Consider the following 19,398-nt stretch of genomic DNA (forward strand, 5'->3'; position numbering starts at 1 on the left):
AAAAGCCGAGAGGCCTCCCAGGATTTTTACACGTTTGCAGTCGATCGGGACGTCACGTGCGGTCGACCGCTGGAAGCTCAAAACGTTTCCTGCAATTTCTTTCGTAATTTTCGTCTTTGCCACCTTCAATGACTTCGTCCACGTCTCTATTCTCTAGATATCATGAGAATCATTTATCCTCAAGCTTCCATAAGGATCGCTAAGCTCCTGAAGCAAAGAAGAAGATATACCTGTATCATGGCTCCCTCCTTTAGGAACTTGAAGTCCCGTTCAAGTTAGAACTCTAGCTGAGGGAACTCGCGAGCTCTTCCATCTTTTCTGAACCACTTAGCCTTGCTAGGAATTTGGTCTCGACGTCCGATCGGAAACAATCCATTCGTCCCGCGTTTCATCGTAGTCACATTCCGCTCCAAATTGTAACCCTCTTTTAGTGGCTCATCATAAGAACTAATGCATAACGCATCAAACTTCTTGCTTGCATTCGTTAGCCTCTTCGCCCGGTTCACCGTCACCAAGCTTGTCTCTTTCGGAAGAGATGCTGAACGAAATATGAATTTTTCACCATCTTTGGTGAATGTGTACTTCTGAGCCCGCCTCTCGTAGATCGCGTATCTATCCCACAAATAGGGATTGTCTAGTATAATCTAACAAACATCCAATGGAACTATATCGCACGTGACCTCATCAATATACGACTCATGAAGCTCAAATCTGAAAGTGCATTGATCAACTATACTCAGTCCCGTCTCCTTTTGAATCCACCCCAATGGATAGGGTTTTGGATGCTTGACTGTCTTCAGACCCAGTTTCTGAACAAAGGTCTCGGATATCAAATTCTTCTCGCTACCTGGATCAACTACGACATCAACCAAATTGGTCTTTACCTGCAACTTAAGAACAAAGAACTGCTCTCTAGGATCATCATCCTTCTTTGTGATCTGTTTCCCTGTCATAAGATTGGGACTATTATTGGGTTTTGTCATCCCCGAGACTTCTTTCAGAACTTGAGCTATCACGTATGTTTTTCTCCTCCTTCAACCCCCTTGGTTTGAGATGTGAATACTTCTCCCAACACCGATCAGTTACGTGTCCTGTCTTCTCGCAATGACTACAAATCAGCTCTGTTTTCTCTGGATCATCCTTCTTCTCCTCCTCCTTAGATTAAGAACCACTAGACTCGCCTCCAGTTTGTTTAGCCTCTCCTTTGGATTCGTTGCTCCTCTTCTGCTTGCCTTCAATGGCAATAGCCTTCACGCTCACCTCTGTAATACATTCCACCATGAATAGCTTCATCTCTTTCCGGATGTACTCGCTCAAACCCACTATATACTTCATAAACACAAAATATTCCTCCATCGTAATATTGAGGACCATTGCATGTTGTTGGAACTCCGTGGTGTATTCTTGTACGGTTTGATTGACTCTTTGGTACAAGCCGTACCACTTATACCAACGCTCCTCAGGGAATCCCACCGGATAAAATTGCTTTTGCAATAGTTTCTTAAACTTATTCCACGACACCGTCTTTCTTTCCTGCTTGTAATAGGATTTTTACCATGTCAATGCATGCCCTGAAAGCTTTAAAGTCGCGAACATAAGCTTCTCCTTGGATGAATATCCGTAGAGGGTAAAATATGTCTCCATCCGCTCGATCCAATCATTAAGCCTCTCGACGTTAACACTCCCATCATAAATATGAATCTCCACATTGAAGTCTATTTTTAAATTCTGGTAAGAACCCTTACCCCCTTGATGCGGAATAGTCTTGAAAATCTCGGTCTCCTCATCAGAATCAGATTTCTCACCCTCCCCATCAGACTACAAGTTTCTTCTTACCTTTCAAAGAAGATTCCTCCTTTTTGTTATTTTTTTGGAAAAGATTAACGAGCTGTGTGAGAGTCGAACCCATTATCTTTATCTGTTTCTCCAATGCATCAAGTCTCGCTGAATTATCCTCTTCAGCCATATTCTTCTTCCTTAATCTCGTAACTCCTTCTCAAGAAATAAGGATCTCGCCTAGCTTCTTGTATTACGATCGAGTCAAGACCATACACAGGATCCCCCTTCACAAAATCTAATCGCTCTGATACCAACTTGATACGAGTTGTCGGACGAGCATTCTTAATCGCGGAATTATCAAGAGTGAGTTGAGAAGAAGACGATAGAAAACACAAGAACAATTCAGTTTTGGCGAAGAAAAACACCTTCTTTAGATTATGAGAATAATAGATTACAAATCCCTCACTCATAATTTCTCTAGAATCAAGCACAATCTCTCAATTCTCTCTAAACCCTAATCTCTTGGTTAGGATCCCACCTCTCTGATTTCTCTGATTGTTTAGAACCCTAAAACAATCCTCTTTATAGAGTTTACAATGTGGATGACAAACTTGTAATTAAACAAACTAAAATCAAACAGGAAAACAGAGTCCCAAACGAACCAGGAAGGCTTAGGAAACCATCGCGGTCGACCGCAAAGACCATCGCGATCGACCGGACCCAACGACAGAAACCAAAACCCATTACAGGGTTTGGCCGGTCGACCGCACACGTTACTACGGTCGACTGCCAAAAGTCCAGAGGCCTCCCAGGATTTTTGCACGTTTGCGGTCGACCGCGGCGTCACGTGCGGTCGATCGCTGGAAGCTCAAAACGTTTACTGTAGTTTCTTTCGTAATCTTCGCCTTTGCTGTCTTCAATGACTTCGTCCACGTCTCTATTCTCTAGATCTCATGAGAATCATGTATCCTCAAGCTCCCATGAAGATTGCTAAGCTCCCGAAGTAAGGAAGAAGATACACCTATATCACAGGCACCACAAACGGATGAACATTTCTCAGTTTTGGTTTTTCTTGCTTCTTCCAAATATGAGACTGAACAAATTTTACAGACCGATTTTGACCAAGCTGAATCTGGTTAAGAACTAAGATTCAACTGAGCAAAATGGTTTGGCTTAGTTTGGTTTGTGGCAGAGGCCTAGTTTAATCCAAACTAAAATAAATCAAAACAACCCAAAAATATTAACGATGCATATAACGCAAAATAGGGGAAAAACGTCAGTTGGAATTGGAATAATCATCATCATTATTTTAAGTGTCCTGACCAGTTAGCAAAATCATACTCCCTTTAAAAGCACGTGTTCGGAAAAAACTTAGTAGACAAAAATACCATTAAAATTCAAATACTAATCCATTAAGTAAGAGTAAGTAAATAAATTGATGACTTCGATATACATAGTATGAAGATAATGATATAGTTTAAATTAAAATGTAAACCTGAATGAAAGAACAACTTAGGTAAATTAGACGATTTATTAAATTAGAAGATTTATTAATAATTACACAAAGTGGTAATCTCTCACCGACTAAAATTAAAATAGTTCAAAGTGCTGCATAGTTAGTTTTAAAATTTAATTATACTATTATTATTTAAATAAAACTCTATTTATAATTGTTATTCTCTCACATACAACATCATATACCAATATATATAAGTCAATAAATTACAATAATTTCTATAACACTTTTATCTCCTTCTACTGGCATGATGTGCCTTTGTTATTAGATTAGATTAGATTATTTTTAAAAAACTATTTATATTGTATATTTGATCTTTTTTTTTTTCAGATTAAGAAATTACAATAATTTTTATAGTATTTTTATCTTCTTTAACAAGTATGTGTCTTTGTTATTTTCTTCTTATTAGAATAGATTAGATTGTTTAAGAATTATGAATTATAAAATTGCAATAACTTTCTCAGTACTTTCATCAATTTTCTTCTTATTAAATTAGATTAGATTATTTTAAAGTAATTAATTATATTGTATGTTTGATTTTTTTTTCAAATCACAAAGTTTAATTATACTATTATTATTTAAATAGATATTGTTTGTATAAAAGTTAAAGAGAATCTCACACGCATATTTGATCTTAATGCCAATTATAAAACTTATATATGGATTTTGGTTAAAATAAATTTCATGTGTGGGGTTAACTTATATGATCCTACTTTAATCAGATTAGATAATAACATTTGTTCTTTACACTCAAACTCTTCTACAAAACCAAGAGATCTTCAAAATTAATCTTTGGGGTTGCTTGCATTAAAAAATTATGTTAGATGGCCCATACAGTTTGTTTTATAGTTTAAGATTGTCAACACATTTTTGTCTCTTATGCATATCAATTATGAGTAATAATATAATATAATTGATCCAAGTATATCTTAATATATTTTTAAACTCTTATATTGTCTTTTGCTCTTTATCATGAACAAACCTAGCGATTTTTATTCAATTCCTTCTTTTTTCTTTTTTGTCTCTTGACATTGTCTTTTGTTCTTCATTATGTACAAACCTATTTCATGGATTAGGGTTATGGTTTTTGGGGGGGGGGGGGAAGCAGAAGACAAATAGGTTGATTTTGGTGTTGGATTTCATTATTTGAAGAGATTAATTTTAAGAAATTCAATTCTAACCTGATATCACAATTGATGTAGATGATGAAGACGCTACTCTAGAATTGCTCAATAAAAAGATAAATGTGGAGAAAAATTGATCTCGGCTCAATTAAAATATAAAATAAAATGAATTAATGATAATATTTTTTGAACATTTTATACTATAACTTAATTTTAAAGTAAAATTAGGAATTTTTAGAAGGAATTTTCATACAAAAATTTTAGTATTTTTGTATGCTTATGTGATTGCTTTTATCACATAAAATTATACTATAGTTACCATTAATCTTTAGTTTTTGTCTTTTTATTATTTTAAGTGTATCAAATAATGTAGGTTGAGATCTCATATATATATCATGTTTATTGTACTTCTTTTTTTATGTTTGCTTTTAAGATTGTTTATTATAAAACACGAGCTTATAATGTTGAAAAGTGCAGTGTAATTCTATTTTCAATACAATAAGAAATGTTATTTTTTTATTGCTAGAACTATAGTTCATAATGATATTGTTATTCATCATTGACTTATTTTTTTATTGCTAGAACTATAGTTCATAATGATATTGTTATTCATCATTGACTCCATACTATAGCTTGGGATTAGTAGAGTTTAGAATATGACATGTAGTATCAATTTAACTTATTTTCTTTTACTATTCTGCTTTTTTACTATTCTGCTTGAAGATATTATTATGTTAACTGATGTCTTTTTTTTTTCTGCGGAAATCAATTATGATATCCCAGATAAGTATATTGATCCTAGTTTAGCACAAAAATCCATTACATCAAATTTTTTATAATGTTTAAATAAAAATTATAGCAAATCTAATAATTAAAATGAACCTGATTTATTTATAGTAATAGTAATAAAAAAAATAAATTATTTTGATATTTAACCACGTGCATTGCACGTGCATAAAAACTAGTTATCTTAAAGAAGGGAACATTTGCCAGGTTTGCTTTGGTCATTTTTCTTACTTTTGTCAACTGTTTTCGTGTTTCAACTTCCTATAATTCTTCATACCTTTCCTTTATATGAATTAGTGCATATATCTTGTAACTGTTGCTACACTCTGCACCAATGTTTTCATAAGCATTTCTAAGATTCATGCGGTTATGATTTTTAAAGCAGTTGCAAGTTTTAGCCAATGATTCTTCTTAGTATAATCTTTTTTGTATATCTTCTGCTTTTTTTTTTTAAATCTATGTAATCAAAGCTGAATGACCAAAATTTCTAGGAAACCGACCAGCTTAGGAATGCACTGCAGAAGGAGCTCCTGAAAATTGAGGTAATATTTTTTTTATTCAATACAATGATATCCTTTAAAATGTTGTATAGTTGCTGCATTTAACTTTCAACAGATTCTAATTTTCTAATTTCTTGAAGTCAATAAATGAAAGAAAGCCTTTTGTCCATGGACCTTCATATTATCTGCAATTGACTTTCCGGCCACTATGGTCTTGTGTGCATTCAGTTCTTGGTATTTCTATATTAATTTGTGTGCAATGGACAAAATTTTGACTGAATTCTTTACCACTTCTTTTGAAAAGTTGAGTAATCTCCTCAGATATACTAAAGCAAACCTGCCAGTTTCTGGTCCATGCTTGGTTTAAAGATTTTTGTTGCATTGAAAACCATTTGCATGTCAAAAGCTAAAACTATATAAAAGTGATGGTAGTTCACTGGGTGGTAGGATGTGAAAAGAGCTCTATCGTTCTCAAAGTCACTTTTTAGAATATGGAACATTTGAAAATGAGTTAGGCATCTCTTGTTATCTCTCGCTGAATTTCAGCGTCTGATGAGTTTAACATTTCTGATACAAAGGAGTGGTTTGGTTGTATCTGCAATTTGGGGGAGAAAAGCAAAGAAAGTAAAGAGAACAGATGTAGTTGTAACTGCAGCTGTTTGTTTCTGGCAGTTTTTGTTACAAAAAGTCACTGTTTGCAAAACTTATGACCAGCTAAAAAATGTCTTTGTTTTTCTTTGCGAAAACTTCTTCTGTTCAAATTGACTGCAAGTGACTTTTACAGAAAAGGTCTACTGCAAAGGCTGCAGATTCAATCAAACGATATATATTGTTGCACCTGCATTTGCAGTTTTGCAAATGATATCTGGAAAGTACAGCTTTTCATGAACCAAACAGCTCATATTGCACTTTTCACATATGTTAGGGACTGTATCCGTCCTTTCCCTCCTTTTTATATAATGAGAAATTGGTGATTTTTCTGAAGGCACAAAAAAACTGACATGTATCATCTAAATGCATGATACGTGTCATATCAAAAATTATCATGTGTTCTTCTATCTTATCAGAAGATGACATATAGACACCTAATTTTATATTTATCCAAGAATTCTTATCAAATTAAAACTATTTGTAATTAAAAAATTCTAATAATCAAATATTTGGTAATCCTAATCAAATCCCTCCTTTATATATAAAGGGATATTGGTGGAACTTCTAAAGGAACAAAAATTGAAATGTTTTGTCTCATAAAGAGCAAAAGAAAAAAAAACCGACATGTTCATATCATAAGTACCCACTTATCTCCTTATCTTATCATAAGATGACATATATGAATACGTAATTTTTGGTAATCCTAGTCAAATCCCTCCTTTATATTTAAAGCGAAATTGGTGGATTTCCTAAAGGCAGAAAAAACTGACACGTGTCATATTATAAAAGGCACAAAAAATCTACATGTGTCTTATCATAAGTACCTTTGTATCTCTCTATCCTATCAGAAGATAACATATAAACACCTAATTTTATATTCACATACAAATCCTCATCAAATTAAGACTACCATAATTAGAAATTATAATAATCTAATATTTTATATATTATATATTATGTATATTATATGTATTATCCTCTATTTATCCTTCCTTTATTTCGCTTTTAGATATAATGTGAAATTAGTGGTTCTCCTAAAGCACAAAAAATTGACGTGAGTTATCTAAATACATGACATGTGTCATGTCAAAAAATAGCCATGTGGCCTTCCATCCTATTAGAAGATGACACGTGTACAATTAAGAATTCTCATCACATTAAAACTATGCATAGTTAGAAAATTCTAATAATCAAATAATTAATGATCTTAATCAAATTATAACTATCTATAATTAAAAAAATCATATAATCATATCACCTATGACCTATCATAAATTCACATATTGGTATTTAATCATATCTTCACCTAAGAATCCTAATTAAATGAAAACAATCCTTAATTAAAAACTTCTAATGATAAAAACCCTCATTTCTACTCTTCTTTACTTAAGAATCTTTATCAAATTAAAACTTTTCATATTTTAAAAATTTTGTTAATCAAAGTCCTCATTTATATAAAAGGTCTAGATCAGAAAAATTATCTAATGCGCCCTTCAAAACCCAAAGAATTACAAAGAATCCTATAAATATCCAAAAAATTACAAAGAACTTCAAAATAACATCCTAATAAATATAAAATTTCAAACGGGCTCGTAAAAGTGAAAAATTTACAAACTATCCCTTAAAATTCAAAAATTACAAATAGATCCCAGAGCATTCTAAAATTTTGAAAATTATAAATTGTCCCATTTACAATCCATAAATTGCAAATAGTTTTTAGAAAATCCAAAAATTACGGAAGTCCTATAAAAAGTTCAAAAATTACAAAGTCCTGTTATAGCTTACAAACAACTAAGTACTAACCTTATCAGGAGGCCGAGACGTGTCCCGTTCTACGCCTAATCAGACGTATCTAAAAATGTACGACTCGAGCTGCTCCTACGGCCGACCTAATAGACCGACAATCTGTGTAGCCGACTAAAAAGACGGTGTTTGTTGGCCTACCCATCAGATTGACGTTGCAGGCATCCGCATTCGGCTTGCCATTCCAGCCGACAACTTGCGTACCGGTAGCCGATTGAAGGAAGGCGGTGTTTGTGGCCCTTCAGCTAGTGATGGCTAAAGAGGCCCTGCCGATAGCCGACTACCATCGCCTTAAATGCGCTATTAGAGTCATCATTGCTCTAGCCTTCATAATCTTTATGACTCATCGGACATAGTCAGCACTAAGCACTTGCTGTTGCCTTCACATTAAACGCTTGAATGCCTCATCTTCTTTAGTCGCCGACACCTATAAGGTATCTCTCGATTTAGCTACTTGTCTGGATTCGGTCAACATTACATATTTTCCTTTTCAATCTACTATAAAAGAAAGTTGTGCTGCCTAAGGTAATCTCTCTCCTACAATTCTGAGCAACTTTTCATCACTCACCACATTTTCCCACTCAAGTTCAAACACTAACTTGATCGTCAGAGGAATAATCGGAGAACACAACTCCGGATTGTCACGAGCTTTTCATGTATAGGAGAGAATGTTAGGCTCTAGAACCAGTCATCTGGGGAAGTTTGAGGACTCTAACACCATTATAATCCACAGATAACCACCCTGTTTGATACCTGACATCGATAAGTCCCCTAAAGTTTTATAAGAAACCCCTTGAGCAATTTATAGCCAGCCCTAGCCCCTTGAAAGCTTCAAAAATTACAAATATTCCCTAGAAATTTTACAAATAGTCTTTTCAAAATAATACTACTTGCCCTATGAAAGTTGCAAAAAAAAAAGGAAAAAGGAAAAAATAGATACCTTGCTGAAAATTTGAAATATTATAAAAATCTCCCTAAAATTTTACAAATGGTTCTTAAAAGTTTAAAAAGTTACAAACACCCTACAAATATTTTTTAAAATTATAAATAGCCCTATGAAACTCGCAAACTCCTTAAGATTCATAAAATATGAATAAATCCATGATAATCTCAGAATCACAAATAGCACTATAAAATTTAGAAAATTATAATTTGCTTTTTAAAATCCATAAATTATAAACAAACCCAGAAAATCCAAAAATTATGAACAAGCCTCTGATAAGTTCTAAAAGTAGAAATGATCCCTGAATTTCTACACACAAACCCTTGAAAATTGTACAACCAGCCCGTCCTTGAAAGTTTCGAAAAGCAAATATCCTGTTAAAATTTTTACAAACATCCAGTTAAAAATTGTACAACGAACCCCATGAAACTTGCTGAAGTAACAAACATCGTGATGAATATTTCAAAATATTAGTTATAATGCCTTAAAAATTTACAAAAAACCTCAAAAATTTACAAAAAAGTCCCTTGAAAGTTTTGCAAATTACAAATAATCCCACAAAATTGTATAGAATAGCTCCCTAAAAACTTTACAACGAACCCCCTTGAAATTTTTAAAAATTACAAATAACGCTCAAAACTTTGCAAACATCCCAAAAAATTCTAAAATAACAAATGACCACCTAATCTAACATATTATATTATAATGAGATTGATAGTTACTAGGTGGTAGCTCATGCAACAAAATGGGCTACCAAAAGATGCAAGTTGTGAGATTTTTTGATGTGATAAGGAGGGTGTGTCTCACAACATGGCTATCTCTTAGTACTCATTTAGCAAATTGAGCTGCCATCTTAAACACGTTATTTCCTATCATAATACATTGGTGTGGGTAATGCGAGAGATGAGAGAGTATAATGGTCATGGGAAGTCCAATGTCCTTATACTAGGGCATGACGGAACTTCCTACTACCTATTCAAGGATTAGAGAAAAGTTCTAATCATATTCGTGTCTCAATCTCGGATGAACCAACCATAAGCATTGATTGAAATCTTGGGACGTTGAAACCCCAGTGATTTTTTTTAAAATCGTTAATTTTTATTTGTATTTGTAAATGAGAGATTGATGTTAAGCTATCTAGTTTTGAATTTCAACTTAAGATTTTAATTTATCTAAGAAAAACCATATCACTCAAGCCATCTACTTTAACTAATAAGAAAAAACTCTTATTCTCTTCTTCTCATAACCTAGTAAAAAGAGATACTCATTCTCTCTTCCTTGGTAAGCATTTAATATATTAGTTAATAGATGATCTGTAAATTATAGTCCACAAACAATATAATCGATCATCACTCTTATTGTACTAGGGTAGCTTAACGTATTCAAGGGGCATATAAACGAACATTTATAAACCAAATAAATCAAAACAATCCGTGCGAGCTTTATACTTGTTATATTTAATGAGAAATTGGTTGTTCTCCTAAAGGCACAAAAAAGTAACGTGTCATCTAAATGCACGACATGTGTTGTATATAAAAATATTACTCATGTGCCCTATCGTATTAGAAGGTGACAAGAAGATGACACGTGAGCACCTATTCTTATCTTAACCTAATTAAGAATCCTCATGAAATTAAAACCATCCATAATTAAAAAATTTTAATAATCAAATATTTGCTAATCCTAATCAAATTACAACTATTCATAATTAAAAAAAAATCTCATAATCATATCCGTTCTTCCTATATAAATTAGTGAACTACTCCTAAAGGCTTAAAAATATGCCATTTGTCAAAAAAACTGCAACGTGTTCATCTATCCTATTAGAAATTGACATGTTAACATTTAATTCTATCTTCATCTAAGAATTTTTATCAAATTAAAACAATCCATAATTAGAAATTTCTCATTATTAAATTCAAAACCCTTCTAATCCTCTTTATCTAAGAATCCTTATCAAATTAAAACTATCCGTAATTTTTAAATTATATTAGTTAAAGTCCTTTATAAAAAAGGGTTTTTCATGATAAGAAAATTATCAACTGCCCTTTTAAAATCCAAAAAATTACAAACAATCCCTAAAAGTTCAAAAATTACAAACTAGTCCCTGAGATCCAAAAGATACAAACAACCTCCTGATAAATGTAAACTTCTAAGTAGGCCCTGAAAAATTCAAAATTTGTAAACAACACATTAAAATTCAAAAATTACAAGTAAACCCCTGAAAAATCTAAAAATTGCGAATAGCACCATAAAGTCTAGAAAGTTGTAAACTGCACCTTTTTAAATCTATAAATTACAAATAATCCATAGAAAATAAAAAATATAAAGGTCCTATGAAAAGTTCAAAAATTGCAAATAACCCCTTGGAATTTTATAACTAGACCCTTGAAAGTTTCAAAAATTATAAATCTCCTTAAAAATTTTACAAATAGCCGTTTGAAATTGTACAAGTAGCCCCATGAAATTTGAAAAAGTCGTCAATACCTTGCTAAAATTTTTAAAGTGTTACTAACAACTCCCTAAAAATTTACAAACGACCCCTTGAAAGTTTCAAAAGTTACAAATAGCCCACAAATAATTTGAAAATTATAAATAGTCCTATGGAAGTTGCAAGTAATCCCTTAAGATTCAAAAATTACAAATAAACCCTAAAGAAATCTGAGAACTACTAATAGCATCAAAAAATTCAGGAAATTATAAACCGCCCCTTTAAAATCTTGAAATTATAAAAGTCCCTAGAAAATCCAAAAAATTATGAACAATTCTATGAAAAGATTAAAATTTACAAATAGTCCTCTAAAATTTTACAAACAAACCCTTAAAAATTTTAAAATCTCCTTGGAAATTCAACAAACAGCCCATTAAAAATTTACAACTTGCCTTGTGGAATTTACTAAAGCAGCAAACACTATGATGACAATTTGAAAATATTACAAAAAACTTAAAAAATTACAAACAACCCCTTGAAAGCTTCCAAAAGTACAAACACTATTGAAGAATTTACAAAAAGTCTCCTAAAAGTTTAATAAATTACAAATAACCCTACAAAAATTTTACGAAACAGGCACCGGGAGACTTTACAACTGTTTTTTTGAAAGTTTCAAAAATTACAAACAATCGTTAAAACTTTACATGCGTCATTCCAAAACAATTTAAAATTATAAATGACACCCTAATTTAGCATATTATAATATTATAATATATCATTGGTGGGGGGAATGTATTAGATGGGAGAGTATAATGGTCATGAGAAATCCTATGTCCTTAATGCTTGGGGATGGTGGAACTTATTACTAATCAGTGTTTTCAAAGGCGAACGCCTCATTGCGCCTCATGCGCCTTACGATGCGGGACGGTGACGAAGCGCCCCACATCTGATGCAGCAGCGTTTTTTACGCCTCGCGTACATCCTTACTTTGTATATGGTGCATATAGTACATATCCTCATATAGTTTTATTTGTTAACATTTCAATCGAGTCTTTATACTTGATATTCCATATCCCAAAAAGCAAAATAAATCCATTAGGTCTTTTTAATAGCCTTCAATTGAGGACAATTATTAATCCTTTGCTTGGATATTAATCTTGATTTAACATTTGATTTAAAAATTTATGAATTTTGCTACTATGTTGGACGGTAGCATTACAAATTAAGGCATTATATTGTGATTTTGTAGTAATATATTATTTATCATTATATTTTTCATGTAAATTCTAAAAACATATTCTTTCACGCTTGATTACATATATTAAAAAATTATGTGTGCGGTGTGCGCCTCGCATCACTCGGGCGTGCGCATCGCGTTGCGCCTTGCGCACGTGCGTGTAAAGATGCTTTACGCCCCGCATTGCGCTTCGCGCATTGACAACACTGTTACTAATTTCATTTTGGGGATTAGAAGAAAGTCCTAAATCTCATTTGTGTCCAAATCCCGGGCAAACCAAACATTGATTGAAATCTCGGCACAATGAAATTCCAATCTTATTTAGTTTTTAAAAATCGTATATTTTTATTTATATTTGTAAAGGAGATAAGCTATCTAATTTTGAATTTTAAACTTAAGATTGTAATTTATCTAAGAAAAACCCTACCGCTCAAACTATTCTTCAACTACAAAAAAGTCCTATTCTCTTCTTCTCATAACACACCAAGAAGATGTACTCATTGTCCCTTCATAAGCATTTGAAGTATTAGTTAATAGATGATAATCATGATATGGAAGTTATATTCTACAAATAAATAAAATCAATTTTGTTACGCTGGGGTAGCTTAACGTATTCGAAGGGCGTGTAAACCATTATATAAGAACTAAAGAAATCAAAACAATCTATGTGAGCATGGGATTAATACTTGTATATATAATGAGAAATCAGTGGTACTCTTAAAGGCACAAAATATTCACATGTGTACTTTCAAAGGCAAAAAACCCACCATGTGTCATATTATAAAATAGCAATGTGTCTATTTATCATATTGTAAGATGACATGTGTACACAGTTATTCTATCCTTTTCAAAGAATTCTCATCAAATTAAAATTATCCATAATTAACATGTGTACATCTAATTCTATCTCCACCTAAGAATCCTCGTCAAATTTAAATTTATTCATAATTAGAAAATTATAATAATAAAATATTTGGTAATCTCAATCAAATTATAATTATTCATAACTAAAAAAAGCTAATAATTATATTTTTAATTCTTTTTTATTTTTATTTATTTTAAATCTTAAAATCTAAATATCATAAAAGAGAACTAAAATTACCCATAATTTTCTTTTCCTTTTATTTCTTATCATAAAAGAAAATTATGGATAATTAGAAAATTCTTTTAAAATTAGAAATCTATTAATCATAAAAAATAGTTAAATATCAATATTAGGTTATTATTATTATTATGGATATAGTTATGATTAGGATTCTCCCACACATTTTTTTATTTTCTTTTCTGTTTTTTATTTGCCTCGCATCTCAAAATTTCGCCACGTGCCCCCCTTAAATTTTTAAAAGGTATATTTCACCAATGCTCAAATAAATTTGGGCATGTAGCACTAAACCCCTCAAAATTTAAAACTTTCTCTTAGCCCTTATTAAGTTTAGATATTTTAGAAAATCCTCATAACGTTTTGAATTTTTGCACTTAACTCGAATAATAGTGTTACCTCACAATCTTACATTGACTTCCCTCAAGGCTAATATATACCCCTCAAATCATTCTTATTTACAAATTAATCCATAAAACTAACAGTCCTTGAAAATATGAAAATTTCAAATAACTTCTTCATAATTTGAAATAACAAACAACCCTCTAAAAAAATTAAAAAGTTACAAATAACCCCTTTGAAATTCCTGAAACTACAAAAAAACCCTTGAATAATCAGAAATTACAAACGGAACCCCCAAATATACAAAATTGCAAAGAAGACCTAAAAGGTTCCCTGAACAAAATCTAAAATTGCAAAAACTCCCTGGAGAAAAGGAAAAACTGTAAACAGACCCTAAAATTTTAAAAATTATAAACAACTCGTAAAGTTTTTAAAAATTACAAAGAGCCCCTTGAATTATTAAAAACTATGAGCGATCCCTTCGAAATCTTAAAATTACAAAGAAACCCCTTAGAAATATGAAAATCATAAACAACCCTTGTTGGGGGTTTTCTAACAAAAGCTATTGCGGGTTAAGTGACAAAAGTTTAAACCTATCGAGGTTTTATTACCGAAATTTATTAGGGAAGATTTTTGTCATTTTACAATACATAAACGATGTTAATTTTTGGTGTTTTCTACTAAACATTATTGGGCTTTAGTGAGAGTTTCAAAAGATATTGGAGGTTTAGTATCAAACACTGAAACTTATTGCGGGTTTAGTTACCTATTTTTATTTTTATAGAGGCTAGATTGGTGGTTACACGCGAATGTCTTATATCTATTGAAAAATAGATTAGTATGCGAGCAGGGGCATAGATTTTCTTATTTTTTTCTTTTCTAATTTTAGAATATTACCGAAAGAGGGATATTATAATGGAGGGATTGGTGGTTAAGTCATCTAATTTTGGATTTCAAATATTCAAGAAAAAAAAGCTCCATCCACGCCATTATTTTTTATTTCCTTTCTAAGTAAAAACCTTCAGCTCAGGTTATCTAATATTTAATTTTAAATTCAAGCGACCTTTCATCTCACATTTTATGTTTAGAATAGTATGAGGTACTTAAAGGGTTATATCATGTTGATTTTATATTATAAGGCATTGTTTTAAGTCATTTGACTGTTGTCTGTTTGTAATCCTGGGATGCCTAGGAGTTTGTTTGTACATATTAATGCTTATGGATTCGGATCCTCTTCACTACCATCACTACCAAAAAGTAGTGGAGGGACCATTATTATATCACAACCATTGATTTATGTAGTAGGTGGTTGTGATTTGCTTTTGAGTGTAACTTAGAAAATAATACAATTCATGGGGGTATGGTGAGTGTTAGATATGGAATGAATCATGATTATCCACTATATAAATGAACGGTTATGATTAATATAGTGTTTCTCCACTACTACTTTGGTTCTGGAGAGGATCCAAATCCAATGCGGAGAGGATCCAAATCCAATGCTTAATGGTAATGGAAATTTACATCATTTATCAAAAACAAAGCCATTTGACTGCTCATATTTATATAAAAAAGAGTGGAGTGATAGCAAAGATGAAAACAAAAGAACTAGGAAATCGATACAATTGAATTTGAAAGAACAGGCATAACTGAAAAAGAAACTCAGAGAGAATAAAGAAATATGATATACAAACTAAAGAAACCAGGCATACCCGTGCGAGCATGGGCATAACACTTGTGATATGCAAAACTTAATAATCATCCTGCAGCTGCCATTTTCTAAGTAGCAATTGTTGCTGTATTTTTGGTTTTTTCGCTGCAGCTTTTTGCATCCTAAAAAGATCACCTTATGCAAAATATAGCTTGTAATCTAATTCACTGGAATTTGCTTTATTGAAGGGAAAAAGTTAAGGCAGTTTTGTAGCTTAGTTGTAAAACGATTGCAGTTATAGTGAAACAATAAGTACATTTCAGTTGACTTCTGCAGATTGTTACTACAGTTGCAGTTGCAAGTTCCCATTAAGCAAATATATCCCTGGGTAGTACTGATGCGCTTTATGTCTATGGTATCAGGTTTATTACATTTTATTACATATGATATCTTCAATTTCTTTTTGGAAGTATGAACTTCGAAGTTATGGTGTTCCTCCTTTGTGGAGGGAAGGCAATACTGGAATTCATGTGCTGAATCCTGAGTTTTGAGAATTCACTAACAACTTAATTTTTATGGTTACCTTGCGGATATTCTTAGATTTCTCATGTTCCATCTACAAATATACCTATTTCTTAGAAGTAGAAGAAATGAGCAAAATGCTGGAGGTTGCCATTTAACTTTAGATTTAGACAGTTCATTAACAGATACATGTATTTTAGGAGGTTGTATTATTCACTGCCTCAATGTATGATTATCCCCTGGATTCTCAAGACATCATCACTTCTCAAAAGAAGTTTAAAGTGCAGAACACGAGAGTACTTAGGGGTGGCCAACAGGCCACATACAGATCCAGCTTGGGTCTGGACCCACTGGGAGTTACTTAGGGGTGGCCAACAGGCCAGATACAGATCCGGCTTGGGTCTGGACCCACTGGGTCCGGGACTCCGGGTCTTTCTGGGTCGATCCTGATCGGGCTGTTCGGTGAAGGAGCTGGCCCAGAGCCCTGGTGCTCTGGGCTTGGGGTTGACCCAGAATGTCTGGAGGATCTAAAAGCCTAGCCACTGTTCTTTTTTGAAAGTTGAAGATGATAGAAAGAGCAATTCGATTGGAGTGTAATTTAAAATTGTTGGAATAGTTACAAATTTAAAAAAATAGAAAATTGTGCAATCTTAAAGAATGTAACTATGGGATGGACGTGATGTATCAGTATCATTAGGAGAATCTTCATCAAATATGCCATTGTTTGAAATGTCTGAGGTTTGACTTAGGTTCATTCTTGCACTTTGTACCAGTCTTCTGGTAGCATCAAACTCTTCAAGCTCTTATTGTTTGAAGTGCTCAATACCCTGGCATCAGTAGAAAAAGCACTCTTGGAGGCCACTAAAGACATTGTAGAATTTGCAAAAATGCCCCCTATCCTTCAACGGTGCCATGATTGCAAATTTAACAGCTGGGGGTCACCCCTACTAATACCACGTGGCCACGTGAAGCACATGTTTCCTCCCTCCTATTTTTTGTGGCCTTGTCTGCAACTTGCCTGTTGGAGTGAACTCGGGCCCAATAATTTGTCTTGTAACTTTTTGCCCATAACCCGCCCTCAAAAATCCTTCCCCAACTCAGAAATCTGGTCCCTTATTCTACTTCTTGTCCAGTTATTTGTGCCGGGTTCTAGCACTCAATTACGCGTTTTTTTTGGGCCAAACACTAGCCTGGGTCAAACAAGGCCGGGTCAAAAACAAGCCAAATGCGTGCCAGTCTGGGCCAAGTTCCGAGCAATATGTTCTGTTCCCCATCCGTACTTGCACTCGAATTTCATGTTCTTTCTACCCAACCCTGTTTTGTGCTTTGGTATTCTTATAGTCTTTAGTTTATGTATGTATAATAATATGCAAATAGAACTTCAGATACTTTCCTTTCTATCAGAGGAATATCCTTTTCTTTTTTACTATCTGTAAGATTCAAAACTGTATAACTTGTACAGGATATTATTTAGTAGAAAAGTTTAACATACAACGCCTATTTCCATAACCTCTTTGACAAATTTGTGGCCTACGTAGAACCGCAACACCTTGACATAGTTACATAAGTTAAATTTTGGTCTGACTACAGCTAAAGAATCTGTGCATTGAGAACTAGTGGCACATTATGAAACGGACAGGCTCAATCTAGGCCTGTTAACAAACTATATTGCAAAATAAGTTCATCATAACCTTTTTTCATTGGTGTCGTGTTAAAGCCTTTTTCATTGTTTATGGTAATGACAGGTATATTTGCAGAAAAATCTGAACTAATCCTCATCTATAATAAAAAGTCAATTCCTTGTTTTAATTTAATCTTCTGTGATATGAGTTCTTTTTTTTGTGATTATGGACAACTTCTGCTATGCATTGCTACCAACATACTATATTTACTATTTGAAAAAATTTCTTGGTTGGATTTTTTCTAACATTTGAATTGCATAATGCTGCGAATCACATCTCAAGTTCTATGCAGAAGCAAGCATGGTTGAAGCCTCTTCCATGGTCTCCTAAACTGGAAAACATAGAAGTTGTTCAGGAACCTTTACCCCACCATGTCCAGATACCTACTGATGGCACTGATGTCTGGGAGATTGATTTCCGGCTATTGAAGTTTGAAAGTAAAGTTGCTTCTGGTTCATATGGTGACCTGTACGATATCGAAGTTCAATCTCATAAGATTCTCTTTGACTTCCAGTTAATTACTTGAATAATACATTTGGATTTTTTATACTATTTATTGTTTCTTTCCAGTTACCGAGGAACATACTGCAGTCAGGAGGTAGCAATTAAAGTACTCAAGCCTGAGCGTGTAAATGTGGATATGCAGCGAGAGTTTGCCCAGGAAGTTTATATTATGAGGTTTGTCTAGAGATACTTGCATTTGTCAGTGTGTTCATCGAAGGTAAATTACTCATGATACTCCTGTGCTTTGAGGGTACGTGCATAACGCTCCTACCCCCATATCATGATTTTTAGATCTTGCATTCATCAAAGGTAAATTACTCATGATATTTCTGTGCTTTGAGGGTACGTGCATAACGCTCCTACCCCCATATCATGATTTTTAGATGTTGCATTCCTGGAACTTGGAAGCTTGGACTTTTTCCATCTAATTTAGGGCTAGGGGTGCCTGGTAATAACATGATATCTTTAAGTAACTACAGATTCTTTTATATAACCCAATTCCTTTATATTCTTCTGTTCTCGGTTTTAGAATAATTGAAGCAAAATAAAGAATTTGGAAAAAAATTTGATGGAAAAGATCATGCTTAGGGTCCAGATTACAGCATGAAAGAAATCATAGTATAGGTGTTTCATGCATGTACCCACATAGTGTAAGGTTGTTATGAGTATTCCTGTTTATCATTTATATCCAATCCCATTACCAGTTATATGTTTTTTCAGTCGGTTGTATGTCTAAATTTGCAATATAATCTCACAACATCCTCAAATATTACGAATACATACATAGTACTGTTATCTGTAATTGTTATATTTGCCGGATTCTAATGCAAA

General features: G+C 33.0%; 1 protein-coding gene across 1 annotated transcript in view; it reads left to right on the top strand.

The window, feature by feature from the left end:
- Positions 1 to 19,398, top strand: part of LOC109846875 (serine/threonine-protein kinase STY46-like) — a 43,245-nt gene that overhangs the window by 15,144 nt on the left and 8,703 nt on the right. The window contains exons 6-8 of the mRNA XM_020416113.1: positions 5,697 to 5,747; positions 18,356 to 18,531; positions 18,634 to 18,741. Coding sequence (XP_020271702.1) covers positions 5,697 to 5,747; positions 18,356 to 18,531; positions 18,634 to 18,741 — 335 coding nt within the window. The remainder of the gene's footprint in view (positions 1 to 5,696; positions 5,748 to 18,355; positions 18,532 to 18,633; positions 18,742 to 19,398) is intronic.

The sequence above is a fragment of the Asparagus officinalis genome, chromosome 7, assembly GCF_001876935.1.
Source record: "Asparagus officinalis chromosome 7, Aspof.V1, whole genome shotgun sequence".
Classification (NCBI taxonomy): Eukaryota; Viridiplantae; Streptophyta; class Magnoliopsida; order Asparagales; family Asparagaceae; genus Asparagus; species Asparagus officinalis.